The 13,733-nt window shown below is 48.5% G+C and overlaps 1 protein-coding gene and 1 long non-coding RNA gene across 11 annotated transcripts in view; one reads left to right on the top strand and one right to left on the bottom strand.

Moving 5' to 3' along the window:
• Tenm2 (teneurin transmembrane protein 2) overlaps positions 1-8,555 on the top strand; it is a 1,211,860-nt gene extending 1,203,305 nt beyond the window's left edge. For all 8 annotated transcript variants that reach the window (XM_040748463.1, XM_040748461.1, XM_040748460.1 and 5 more), the window contains 2 exons: positions 4,744-4,874; positions 6,450-8,555. In XM_040748463.1, the coding sequence (XP_040604397.1) occupies positions 4,744-4,874; positions 6,450-7,211 (893 nt within the window). In that variant the 3' untranslated portion in view covers positions 7,212-8,555. The remainder of the gene's footprint in view (positions 1-4,743; positions 4,875-6,449) is intronic.
• Positions 8,438-13,075, bottom strand: LOC110341222. 3 transcript variants are annotated; one of them, XR_002383105.2, is made up of 4 exons: positions 12,863-13,075; positions 12,541-12,776; positions 11,112-11,306; positions 8,438-10,570 (listed from the first exon to the last, which is right to left on the bottom strand). It is a non-coding gene; the product is annotated as an uncharacterized LOC110341222 (long non-coding RNA). The 3 variants fall into 3 exon arrangements; XR_002383104.2 differs by having other exon boundaries at positions 8,438-8,759; positions 10,416-10,570; positions 12,541-13,042; XR_002383103.2 differs by having other exon boundaries at positions 12,541-13,041.
• Between the last annotated feature and the right edge of the window lie 658 nt (positions 13,076-13,733).

Genomic DNA, 13,733 nt, shown 5'->3' with positions numbered 1-13,733 from the left:
TTTTACCAGGAATGTTCTAGCTCATTCATTCATTTCACAGGTACTTACTAAGTATCTCTTTGTACCAAGCATCATTGTGTAGGAGACATCGGAGAATAAAATAAATTTTGAGGGGGTGGGTGTGGTAGAACATGCCTTGAATCCCAGTATTCAGGAGGCAGAGGCAGGAGGATCTCTGTGAGTTGTAGGACATCCTGGTCTACATAAGGGATTCCAGGACATCCAGAACTACATAGAGAGACCCAAAGTCAAAAAACAAGTAAATAAATAAATGTTTAAATTCCCTCCCCATAGAGCACAAATGCTGAGGGAACCCAACAACAAAGAATAAATATTTCCCAGAAAGAATTCCATGTGAGAACATGACTACTGAATTCGATGGAGGCTTGAGCACAGGGAAGAGCCCTGGGGTATAGAAGGCTGGTAGGGATGCATCTTCAGTATGATGGGTGGCATTAGCTTTAGTTACACTTGAGCTAAACTTGAAAGAAGGAAAATAAAAGAGTCAGAAAATGCTTTTAGGAAAGAGGGGCTTGCTGTCATGACAAACCAGAGATTGCACTTACCTGTAATACCAGCACTTAGGAAACTGAGACAAGAAGATGATGAATTTAAGACCAGAGAGAGAGAGACCCTGCCTCAAAACACCAAATAAAAATGGAATAAGACAGCAGAGAGGCCAGGCATTGGTGGTGCACGCCTTTAATCCCAGCACTTGGGAGGCAGAGGCAGGAGGATTTCTCTGAGTTCGAGGCCAGCCTGGTCTACAGAGCGAGTTCTAGGACAGCCTCCAAAACAATACAGAGAAACCCTATCTCAAAAAAAAAAAAAAAAAAAAGACAGCAGAGAGATCATGAGGCAGGTCCTTGGGTCCTTCAAGGTCATTCCAATGACCTTGGCTTTTCCACTGAGAAATGTCTTCTAAGTGCTCTGAGCAAGCATGTGCACCGTATTTGGGGTCGTCTGGTTACTGTACTGATGAGTGGGCCACAGACTGGGAGCAAGAAAACTAGTTAGAAGTCTACTAGTGGGTTCTTTGTGGGATCAAAGTGTCATGGGATTAGATAGTGACAACAGCTACCAACATTATGAATGTCCTGGGGGTCACTAAGTTGGGTAAGCTACTAAAACGTGTGAGTTTCTTGTAATGTAAAATTTACCCCAGTGTTAAAAATAAAGAAAGACAGGGGAGGATTCCCTGATGAATTGGATGTAGGCAGTGAGAAATGAAAGGAGTTGGGCATGGTGGGTAGAAGAATAGAGGTACAAATATTTGGAGAGGAAAAGATAGACAATGGACAGAACGAGAAGTCGGGTTTGGACATGTCGAACTGGAAATGAACAAGATGCACAAGCACGAAGCTTAGAAGAAGGCCAGGCGGGGCTGTACATTTTGGAGTTAGCATCAGCCTAGAGGCAGCACTTAGCCCTCGAGGCCAGATGACTGTGGCTGGGAAGATGCCACTATGGGTGAAGAAGCTTGCCATTCAAGGCTGGCGAGTTCAATCCCCAGAAACCTGGTAAAGATAGAAGGGGCGGAGAACAATCTGAAAAGTTGTCGTCTGATGTCCACATGCATGCCATGGCATGTGTATGCCACCTCTAACACATGATAATAATCATTTGGCAGGGGGATAGTTTCCTTCTCATCAGATAGGTTCAGACACAAAAAGAACATGTCACCATGGGGCTTGGCAATGTAGAGATCACTCATGACCTTGACAGATGGGATTTCTACACAGTAGCAGGGGATAAAAGAAAATAAGAATGGGGAGCAATGAGTACAGAGGGTTGGTGTTAACTTAGGAGGCTTTTGTAAAGATGAATATGAAATGGGCAGTAGGAACAAGGAAATAACTGTTGGGAGGTAGGACATTTAATAGCATCATGGTACGCTGGTGAGGTGAATCCATTAGAAGAAGGAATGAGTCAATACTGTGGAGTAAGAAGATATTGCTGGAGTGATGGCCCTGAATTGACAAGAAAAGTGTGTGGCCAGGTGAGCAATGTGGGGCTTAGCACCCACAACTCACGAAGTGGAAGAGGAAAAGGATCCGTGGTCCCGAATGCAGAGGCTGAGCCACAGTGCCATAGGCAAACAGGAGGTAGCACGGAAAGAAGCCCTTCTCTGGCTGCCTCAGTCTCTGCAGAAAAGTAGGAAGCAAGGCTGGCTGCTGGCGGGAGGTGATAGAGGTTTGGGGAGAGATGAGCAAAGAAAAATAAATATATATATAGGATGAGGGGGAAGCTAAGTGTAGTGGTCCATGCCCCTAACGATGCACTTAGAAGGCAGAAGCAGGGGGACTGCCACAAGTTCCAGTCCAGCCTGGTTTACATATGAGACCATGTCTCAAAAAATCGAGGATGGATGGATGGATGAGTGGGTGGGTGGAATGAGATAGATACAGAGATAATGCAGGGGAGTGCGTGCACAGTTAAAAGGAGTAAAAGAAGGCAAGAGAGTTGCACGCAATCAAAGGGTACCCTGGAGATTCGCAGTCAGGGATTTTCAGTGACACCTGACAGCCTGGTGATGATGTTTTCTCCAGCATTGTTCAACTACACAGGTGCAAAAATGGAGTAAGATGGGCAGCTTGGATTTACTTAGTACTCTGAGTTCACCAAGCAAGCATGATGACATGAAAGCAGACTGTGGACCTTCAAATACACCCCCAAGAAATGAGTTCAGGGGTTGGTTAGGTAGTATGTGCCAGATTAGGAGAGAACAAAGAGCAGGAAGTTGAGGAACAGAGAAAGGGAGTTTGGGACAGATGGCTGAAAGGCCCTTGGTGTTGGATAATGAGCCAGAGAGCTGAGGCTGTAGCCAGAGAGTTGTATATGAAACTAACATACAGGAGGATCAGAATTATCAGGGTCCAGAGTTGAGATGTGAGAGGAGGTCAGGGAACTAAGGGGCCAAGGGGTTAGAAGGAGCAACTACTTGTCTAATGAAATCACCAAGAATTAATTCAGAGTCGGACAGAGGCAGAACACTTTACAGAATTCGGGTGAGTAGCCCAAGGTCAGCCGTGGTCCAGAGGCTGTAGTCAATGGGCCAGGAGACTCAGGCTCTATGGGAAAAGATAGTTTGAACTGTGGCAAGAAGGGAAAAGGACCATTAAAATCTGAAGACACAGAAAGCTTTCCTAAAAGGCAGGTTTGAACTCCGGGGGTCCAGTGGAATATTTCAGAACTTAGGAGAGGTGCAAAGGGAGCAGGAAAGAGGCAAGCCCAGGTGTGAGGCCGGATCTCGGGGCACCTTTGTGAATAGGAATGGGGAGCCTAATGAGCCCCGTCCTTCCGGACTCCAGCCTGGTGGCTCTGGAGAACATGGGATGCAGTGAGGGATGAGCACAGGGCTCCCTGGATCATGGTGGAAGGAGGTCGGGAGGCCTGAGGGGAAGTTCTTACTCAGAAAACTGGGGCTGTCCACAAGATGTGTGGGACACGTGATATAAGTGCAGATGTAGCGGCTGGGATGTTCGTCTAGAATGGGGCACATCTCTTGAGTTCTCTTTGAGGGACAGGTTTAGAGAAATGGGCTCAAGAACTAAAAGTCCATTTGTCATGAAGAAGACGTTCCCCAGTAAGCCAGCCTCAGTGCAGAGCTCCAGCCTAAATGTCCTGCATCATGTTCACAATCAGCACTCATCCCCCTGGTCGGTCATTGCCTCCAGCTTTGGACACACTGCCTGTAATGTTTTGTATAGGGTGCTAGAGAGATGGCTTAGCAGTTAAGAGCACTGGCTGCTCTTCCAGAGGTCCTGAGTTCAATTCCCAGCATGGTGGCTACATCTATCACTGTAGTCCCATGGGATCCGATCTCCTCTTCTAGTGTGTGTATGTACACGCCAACAAAACATCCATAAACATGAAGTACATAAATAAATAATTCTTTTAAAAATAGTTCACATAACCAGGAGGTTGTGGTGCACTTGGGAGGCAGAGGCAGGTGGATCTCAGTGAGGTCCAGGCCAGCCTGGTCTACAAAATGAGTTCTAGGACATCCAGGACTGTTACACAGAGAAACCCTGTCTCCAAAAAACAAACAAACAAAATAGTTCATATGAACCACTTCAAATGAAACTCATGCTAGTTGAGTTGTCCATGCACCAGACTCCATAGTGAGTTCTTTACATGTGTTTTATTCTCTGGTCCTTATATCAACCCAAACGAGATAGGAACAATTTAAAATTGAAGGACCTGAGGTTAACAGAGGGACAGAAATCTAGTCAAGGTCACAGAGCAAGGGAGCTTGAAGTCAGATCTGTCCATTCCACAACTGGTCTTTGTAATCACAACATGGTGGTTCTCAATGGCCACATTGGGAGGGACATCTTCCTCGGACACATATAAGGAAGCTCTCGGCTGGCCAGGAGAGGTGGCTTAGCAGCTAAGGAGTGCTTACTGCTCGGGCAGATGACCCTGGTTTGTCCCCAGCGCTCATGTGGTGGCTCACGACCATCTAAATTTCCAGTTCCAGGGGGATCTGATGCCTTCCTCTGGCCTCTATGGGTGCCATGCATTAAGCAAAACACTAATACACATAGGACAAAACTAAAAAATTTTTCTTAAAGAACGTCTGGTTCCTGTTTTGAGAGCTGGTTGTCAGATATTAACACCCTCTTCTGTTAGAGCCTACACCCAGCCACCCATTTTATTTTGTTCTTTTTTGCAAGATCTGCTGCAGCCTCCCTCCCACCCCTGTGATTTCAGACGTCTTTGTTTTTGCTTCTGCCATAGATGTGAAAAGCTGGCTTGTGATGTTTGGATTTCAGCTCAGCAACATCATTCCTGGATTCCCAAGAGCCAAAATGTATTTTGTGCCTCCCCCCTACGAATTGTCAGAAAGTCAAGCAAGTGAGAATGGACAGGTGAGTACCAAGGTCAGGGGATGGCTCTTGACAAGAACCCAAATAACAGTCTTCATTCCCTTTCATACACAGAGCCACACGGGAGCTGGGGGCCTGTTGGGAAAGGAACACTGAGGCTGGGTATAAAAGCTACACCGGAGCAGAGACTTCCCAGGTGAAGAGAATGCCACTGCCACCTTTTCTAGGGTGGCCCATATTTCTCCCTAGCCTCAATGATTACCTTAATTGTGGTATCATTATCTATTCAGTGTCTACCCTCCGGTCGCTCCTTGATTAACAATAGCCCAGAGAAATCCAGTGGCACCCTGCCATCTGCACTGCTGTAAGATCATAACCCTTTCAGCTTTTATGGGATGTAATAAAACTGTGGTTTGCAGTTTCTGTCCCATTAAAGAACATTTTTATGCCCTACATAAAACCTCAGCACGTTACGGCCCAAATGCATACAGATTGAGTTTTCAGAACATAATTTGTGCCTGGGTCTTTCTTTGATGACCGAAGGGTGGTCAGTTTCAATTTGGGTGCAGCTGAGACCTCGGCCACAAGCAGATGGGCAGTGTGGGAACTGCATTGAGCTGACCCCCTGATACAGGACTGGGGCTCTGCTCTGTGGAAGTCTAGAAGGTCTCGGCTGCTCTGAATAGTCATCCAGATTGTGTGACTATAGAGAGGCAAGGAGGAGCTGCTGGGTAATTGAGAACGTCATTCTCTCCATCCTGCCCCTCGGGGACCACTCAGCGGATGAATAGCCATCATTTCTCTCATTTATCTAAGTGCTGTTACCTCCCAAACACAGCCTCTTCCATTATTCCAGCCTGTCCCCCAACCACCAATTGAGACAAGTTGTCATTTGTGAGTGGAGAACTCAAGGCCAAGGAGATAATGGTGATTTCACTCCTCTGCAGAACCAGGGCCGAGATCCAAAGCAATGGATTCAAAGTGGGGAGGAGGGGGTTATTCCCTCTGGCCCTCACAGCCTGGATCTCTTAGCCTCGAGCTCTCAAATATGAATATGCACACAAATCACCTAGAGTACCTGGCTAGAACGCAGCCTCAGCTTGGTGGCCTGAGAACTGCTTTACTAACAGGGCAGCCGGTCCCAGATATCCATCTGTGGCTGCTCTCACTTTGAGTAAAGGCAGTCACTACGCAAGCCACCTGTTTTGGAGCAGGGCAGGTTATAGCAACAGGGCTGCCCCCTGCTCGGACACCGGATCCCCACATCAGGACATCCCTGTGTCTGAAGTGTGCCACGCAGCTGCTGCACCACAAGTGCAAAATAGCCCTTGGTGCCCACAGTTGGGGTGCACAGCCTGGGTACAGACTTGGGCTAGGTGGAGAACCTGCTTTCACACATTTCAGTGAGTGGCGTGGTGACAAGATAGGCAGAGCACCCCATTAGGGGACTGGGAACCAGCCAGTCTACCCTGGTTACAAAAAGGCAGGGATGTATCAATACGTGTTCGCACAGACATCAGTCCTGGCAGAGAAGTGTTCAGCATCCATCTGGTGGGTTTTGCTACACACACTGCCCAGGCTACCTTCTGACCTCTCCCTTTTGACTTGTGCCCACAGCTCATTACGGGTGTCCAGCAGACCACGGAGAGGCATAATCAGGCCTTCCTGGCTCTGGAAGGACAGGTCATCTCTAAAAAGCTCCATGCCAGCATCCGAGAGAAAGCAGGTCACTGGTTTGCTACCACGACGCCCATTATCGGCAAAGGCATCATGTTTGCCATCAAAGAAGGGCGGGTGACCACAGGTGTGTCCAGCATCGCCAGTGAGGACAGCCGCAAGGTGGCATCTGTGTTGAACAACGCCTACTACCTGGACAAGATGCACTACAGCATCGAGGGCAAGGACACGCACTACTTTGTGAAGATCGGGGCAGCCGATGGTGACCTGGTCACTCTGGGCACCACCATTGGGCGCAAGGTGCTGGAGAGTGGGGTGAATGTGACCGTGTCACAGCCCACGCTCCTGGTGAATGGCAGGACTCGAAGGTTCACCAACATTGAGTTCCAGTACTCCACACTGCTGCTCAGCATCCGATACGGCCTCACCCCTGACACACTGGACGAAGAGAAGGCCCGAGTCCTGGACCAAGCGAGGCAGAGGGCCCTGGGCACTGCCTGGGCCAAGGAGCAGCAGAAAGCCAGGGACGGGAGAGAGGGCAGCCGCCTGTGGACGGAGGGCGAGAAGCAGCAACTCCTAAGCACGGGACGGGTGCAAGGTTATGAGGGCTATTACGTGCTTCCAGTGGAACAGTACCCAGAGCTGGCAGACAGTAGCAGCAACATCCAGTTCTTAAGACAGAATGAGATGGGAAAGAGGTAACAAAATAATCTGCTGCCACCTCTTTTCTGGGTGGCTCAGCAGGAGCAACTGTGACCTCCTCTCCTAAGGAGACGAAGACCTAACAGGGGCACTGAGGCCAGGCTGCTTTAGGATCCCAAGTGGCAAGAAAGCTCACATTTTTTGAGTTCAAATGCTACTGTCCAAGAGCAAAGTCCCTCATCCTGAAGTAGACTAGAGCTCGGCCACAAATTCTGAGGAAAACAAAACAAAAAGGATGAATGAATGAACGGACACACAAAATGTTTCAAGTTCCCCTAAAATATGACCCACTTGTTCCGGGTCTAACGCAGAAAAGAGACGCAGAACAGCCAAAAGGAAAGAAACAGAAAACAAACACAAACAAACAAACAAAACTAGAAAAAGAGCAAACAAAAAAGACAAACACACCGACCGTACAAACGAAGAGATGAAGACGAAAAGGCCTCATATCCTAATACCTCACTCATTCACACGTGAGCAACACGGGAACATTCGCAAGGGCCGGCGTCACCAGACCAGCTGAGGGCGACTCAGACTGATGGTTGGAGAAACACCTCCGACGTTTTCGTTTAAGCAAATACAGGTGCATTTAAAAACACGACTTTGGGGGTGATTTGTGTGTAGCGCCTGGGGAGGGGGGGGCACAAGAGTGAAGAACAAGCACTGGAAAAGCTTCTAAAGAAAAAGAAAAAGGAAAGGAATTGCTATCGGCAGTCAAAAGTGAAACAATACCGTCCGGCACTTAACCCTCAGGTCTCCACTTAGTCAGGCCTGAGCCCATTTATTTGAGCGCAGAGTGTAAAATTTAATTCAAAATGGTGGCTATACTCACTACACATAAGTCTCATACTCTTTTTGTCTTTGGAGATTCCATTGTGGACAGTAATACGCAGTTACAGGGTGTAGTCTGTTTAGATTCCGTAGTTTGTGGGTATCAGTTGCGGTAGAGGTGCGACATTTGTGACTCTGTTGCTAACGGTACCACTTCCGATCGCCCTGTACATACATATGCCACACGGCACAATCACTGTTTCAGACTTAAAATTATTAGTGTGTTTGTTTGGTCCAGAAACTGAGACAATCACATGACAGTCACCACGAGGAGAGAAAATAAAAAACAAATAAAAACAAAAAAATTTTAAAAAGTTAAAAAAAACAAAAAAAAAGTCTAATAAGAACTTTGGTACAGGAACTTTTTTGTAATATACATGTATGAATTGTTCATCGAGTTTTTATATTAATTTTAATTTGCTGCTAAGCAAAGACTAGGGACAGGCAAAGATAATTTATGGCAAAGTGTTTAAATTGTTTATACATAAATAAAGTCTCTAAAACTCCTGTGGACACTGGTCTTCTGTGGAAATGCTTTACACTGCGGTAGAGGCTGGAGGAACCGGAGCAGCTGCGATGGATGCTCGGAGCCCACGCTGGTCCAGGAGCCCTTATCCTAAAAGCTTGGAACCAGGAGAGCGAGGGCCTTGATGTTCTTTTCCTTTTTTCTTTCTTTCATTTTTTGTTGTTGTTGTTTTGGTTTTGGTTTTTTCAGATCTTAGAAAGAGATCACATATATACTAAGAGATCCAAGCATGAAGTTCATGTTCACATATATTATACACAGAGAATGGAGGTCATTGTACAGTGTTCAGTCCCTTGTTTTGTTTTGGGACAGGGTCTCTCTTTGTAGCCCAGGCTGTCCTGGAGGAACTCACTATGAAGATCAAGCTCAGACTAGCAGAGATCTGCATGCCTTTTCTCCCAAGTGCTGGGATTAAAGGACTGTGCTACCACACCTGATGACACAGTGCTTTTTAATAATTTGGTGCCTATAAACAGAGTTTCACGGTTTGGAGTTTTCTAGTTATGGCCTTGTATCTGTGTTCAAAAACTTCAGATTTGTGATGTTTGGATTAGGGATGATCGTGGACCACACGGAAAAGCCTTTTCTTCTATTGTGGCCTGGGGTTTTGTTTGGGAGGAAGGACTCCTTTTGTTTGTGCTATGTTTTGTTTTATGGTGAGGAATAGAGGAAGGAGCCAGAGTTCCACATAGTCCAAGCTCACCTCAAACTTGCTATGTAGTCAAAGTTGACTTTGAACATCTAATCCCTCTGCCTCCACCACACAAGTGCTGGGATGACAGATGTGTGCCCCCACACTCACTCTGGAGCATCTTAGTGTGCACCCCCAAATTCTCTGGTGACTCTGAGACTTCTCTACTTGTATCTGCAGACCCCTCCAGCAGACAGGAGAAGTTGGCCTTGATGTGTGGGGCTGTGAAGACCCTCGGATCTGGGTGTGTATGGATAGATGCCTCAAGCCCTTCTGGGATACTTGGACCCCTCTCTGTCACCACTTTGTGTTTGTTTGTTTGTTTGTTTGTTTGTTTTGAGACAGCATTTTCTGTGTAACAGCTCTGGCTGTCCTGAAATTCACTTTGTAGAAGAGGCTGGCCTCAAACTCACAGCGATCTGCCCACCTTTGTCTCCCAAGTGCTGGGATTACAGGTGTGTACTGCCCACTCCCAGCATCTGTCACCACTTTCTAGTTACGAAAGTCAATAGCAGAAAATCCGGGTGACCACAATCACCCCCTTTGCACACTGTATGTTCACACATTGTTCTTCCCAGCTGGATCAACTTGCCCTCAAACTTAAACACGTTGGGCAACTCAAGTGACAAGAGCCCTTTTGGCTTTTAATTTGTTTTCATTTTACACCACTTCTCCAACTAAAATAGCGTCAACAGCAGATATGAACCTGTGCTTCCTGAGTTGCTGCTCTCAGCCCTGAGGGCTCTGCAATGCAGTATTCCCATGGAACCCTCACCTTTCATTCAACAAACCGCATCTTCCTGAGAACTCATCACAGAGCCCAGGCTCAGGGCCGGGGTGCAGAAGAAAAGAAGACACAAACAGGAGCTCACGCCACCCCGTAAAACTTCCAGTCAGATGAAAGGGGAGACAGGAGGCCAAGAATGGCTCTAGCAATAAAAATGGCAGGGGTGTGTCAGTGCCAAGAAGGAAGTTGGTGAAGCAGCAGCAGGAGCTGAAAGGCCAGCAGGAGTTAGCCAGGTGAAGAGAGGGACCCCATTCCCGAGGCAGAGACCAGAGACCACAGAGGAACTGTATGGTAGAGAGAGCGAGGATGGGTCGGGTGACTGGTGAGGCAGGAACACAGAAAAGCTGGTTGGGTTCAGAATGTACGCACATTGAAGCCTGGCTTCTTTTGAACATCTGTAGCAGCAGGAAGACATCCGTTTCGGTGTCAGGAGCAAATACTGTAGATAAGGTGTGCAGAATCGGTAGAGGCAGCTGGTACAGTCTCACAAGCGAGACGAGAGCATGGCTGAGGGGACCGTCAACCTAAGGCAGAGGTAACACACCACTTCAGAGGAGAATACGGAGGTCAGCTGAGCAGGGGGGACTCCAGACTGCTCTCCCATGCAGGTGGGGAATGCCAATGGACAGTGCCCATCAGGTACGCAGAGAAATCGGACTTCAAACTCCTGTGTCCATAACTTCTCCTGGAAATGTGGCTACTGGGCCTGTCTCCTGTGACCCTCCTGAGATCTGCTGCCTTCCTGGTCATCCAGGCCGTTTTTTTAAGCGGCCTCCACAAGCAGAAAGAAAGGAAGGCAGGGTTAACCTGACTTAAACCAGGCCTCAGGAACCACCAGCAGAACAAGCTGTGATTAATAAGGCAAGCCCGAAAAGGGACACTGCCCTGGGAGCCCCCCTCTCGGAAGCAGTGTAAGCAGCCTGATCCCACAGATGGACTGGGGCAAGGCTGCCATCCTCAGGAGGCAGGTCGAGATGGCTCTTTCTGTGGGTCTTGGAAGCTGCAGACGTGATCACAGAGCAGCCTCGGGTGCTGGTGGTGGAGCCTGCAGGGGGTGAGATGTACCTGGGAAAGCGATTCAGGGGGTTGGTCCCAGGCCAAGGCTTCTATGCACCAACAGCTTCTTGAGTGCTTCACGTGACAGAAGAATTTCACAAGCAGGCAAACATCTCTCTGGGGTCCATAATCTTTGAAATGTCCCTACGTTTCCTGTTATGTCCCAGCCGGTCCAACCCCACACTGCACACCACAGAGATACAGCTATAGGAGAAGGAAAATCATTTTTAAAAAAATCCTCTGCCTCTCCTCAAGGTAGGACAGTGACGGATGCAGAGCTCTGGAAAGGCTGGACAGTTCACTGGTCTTTTAAGCCTGGGAACCAGTTCTGACTCAGCTACCCGCTGAATGTGGGAACGGGGCTGGAGATGTGGCTCAGTGCTACAGCATTTGCCTAACCCATGCAAAGGCCCAGGCTCCATCCCCAGCACTGCAAAAAGAAGCCAAAACCTTGGAAGGTGGCCAGGATTAGTAGTAGTGCACACCTTTAACCCCAGCATTGCAGAAGCAGAGACAGGCATGTATCTCTTTGAGGTCTAGCCCAGCCTGGTCTATATAGCAAGTTCCAGGCCATTCGGGGCTGCATAGTGAGACTGTGTGGTTTAAAGAAAAAAAGAAGTGTGAGGGAGAGCTGGAGCGATGGCTCAGTGGTTAAAGAACACTGACTGCTCTTCCAGAGAACCCAGGTTCAATTCCTAGCATCTACATGAAAACTCATGAGCTGTAATTCTAGTTCCAGGAGAGGGAGTGCCCTCTTCTGGCCTCTGCAGGGACTACATGCATGTGCTGCACAGACATACATGCATATACACGATAAATTAAAATCGAAAACTGTGGAAACCAGAAGTTATGTGTATCAGTTAGATAAAAAATTATTAGCTGTTTAGAGGGATAAACTCAATACAAAATAACACCCCCTAAGAAAATTCATTTCACCTATACATAGTAATGCACTGTGTCTCTGGGGTGAACCCGGTGATGATTAAATGAGAGATGGTAAGTGTTTGGTTTGGGGCTTTGTTGTTGTTGTTGTTGTTGTTGTTTTATTTGGGGATTTTTGCTTTTTGTTTGCTTGTTTGTTTGTTTGTTATCTTGTTTAAACCTTTGTCCCAAGCACAGGTTTTTAAAAGAGTGTCATGGTGGGGGATTCTCATCACACAGCTAGGCAGGATTAAGGGATTGGGTCTTCACACACACACACACACACACACACACACACACACACACACACACACTGTTGTCACTTTGTCAAAAGTCTTCCCCACCCACCCTCCCAGGTCCAGGGAGCTCCAGCAAGTGCTTTCAGAATCTGACCCTCGTTCACAGCCTTAAACGGACGGCTGTCAGAAAGAGTGAGATACTGAAGGTCAAGGGTCTCAGCAGCATGAAGTCTGGCTGTCTGAGTGGGAAACCTCCATTCGGGCATTTATCCACTTACCGACCTTCCGGGCCACCAGGCACAGTTCGTCCCTGGCAACGCAAAGACGAATAAAACCTGCTCAGAAACCTCTCCATCAAGTGTGAGGCTCACAAAGCAGTCGCAGGACACAGTGAAGGCATAGCCGGTGGAGAAGTTAAGCTAGGGCAGGAAGCAGAGAGAAGACCCTGTTGTCTCCATGAGCATCCGAGCTGGACACCAGCGGGCGGGCCAGAAGGCCAGGGAATGAGCTAGTGCTAAACCGAGCCAGATAGAGACCATCAATCAGCAAGTAGACCGCCAGAAGGTGAGAAGGCTGCAGTGAGCTTGCCTGAGACATCACCTGGGGAATGAGGGCTGTGTAGCTCAGGGATGGAGGCTTGCCTGGCAAGCACAAAGGCCCTGGGTTTCACCCCAGCACCGAGGAACGAGATGGAGGGATCGCCTGGGAGCCTTCTCGGCAGAAGCTGCAAGCCCACTCAATCAGGATCTCTCCTAAAACCTGAGCTAAATTAGGAGCCAGGTGTTGAGGGCCCTGGGTGTCTTTACTTGCTGGCAGCACGGGGAAGCAATTTAAGGCAGGAGGGGCGGGGCCTGAGATGAGCCCCTCCCCAACCTGGAAGCCGAAAGGACAGCCATGAGACTCAGGCTAGGAGTTGAGCCATCTCTGCTCACGGCTGTGAGGTTCTTGTGTGGAGTGCTTATAAATGCGCAGAAATGAGCGCGCGCGGGGGTGGGTGTTATCAGAAGAGAGCGAGAAGAGGGCAGGAAAGGCTGGAGAGGGAGGGCCTCCCGGGGTCCCCAGCCTGGTTAGGGAGGGGCGGGTCTGTAACTTCTTGGAGTTGGTGACAATGTCTGATTGAATTGAACTAAAGCAGGAATCCTGCCAAAGTCTTGCTCCAGGTCCTTCACTTCGTCCAGCCCTCGCAAAAGGATGCTACCCTGAGGGAAGGGAGTCAGAAGAGGGCAGCTGTTTACAAGGACAGTTCTGCTCGCCCCGGCTCACACCCCATGCTGAGTCCTCAGACAGCTAGGCAGCCTTGTTCCGTCCCGCCCACACTCCACTGGCACTCTATGGGGACGCCCTTCAATGGCCTCCCCCAGCCTTCCCACTGTCTACACCTAGTCTCCAAAGCCCAGCGTCCCCAAGCCTTGGTCTCCTCCCAGAAGTGTAGTACCCATTGGCCACTAGGTGGCAGCCTTTCCCAGTAAAT

This window comes from Mesocricetus auratus, unplaced genomic scaffold, assembly GCF_017639785.1.
Source record: "Mesocricetus auratus isolate SY011 unplaced genomic scaffold, BCM_Maur_2.0 Super-Scaffold_100007, whole genome shotgun sequence".
Classification (NCBI taxonomy): domain Eukaryota; kingdom Metazoa; phylum Chordata; class Mammalia; order Rodentia; family Cricetidae; genus Mesocricetus; species Mesocricetus auratus.
This window is presented reverse-complemented; position numbering and strand designations above follow the sequence as displayed.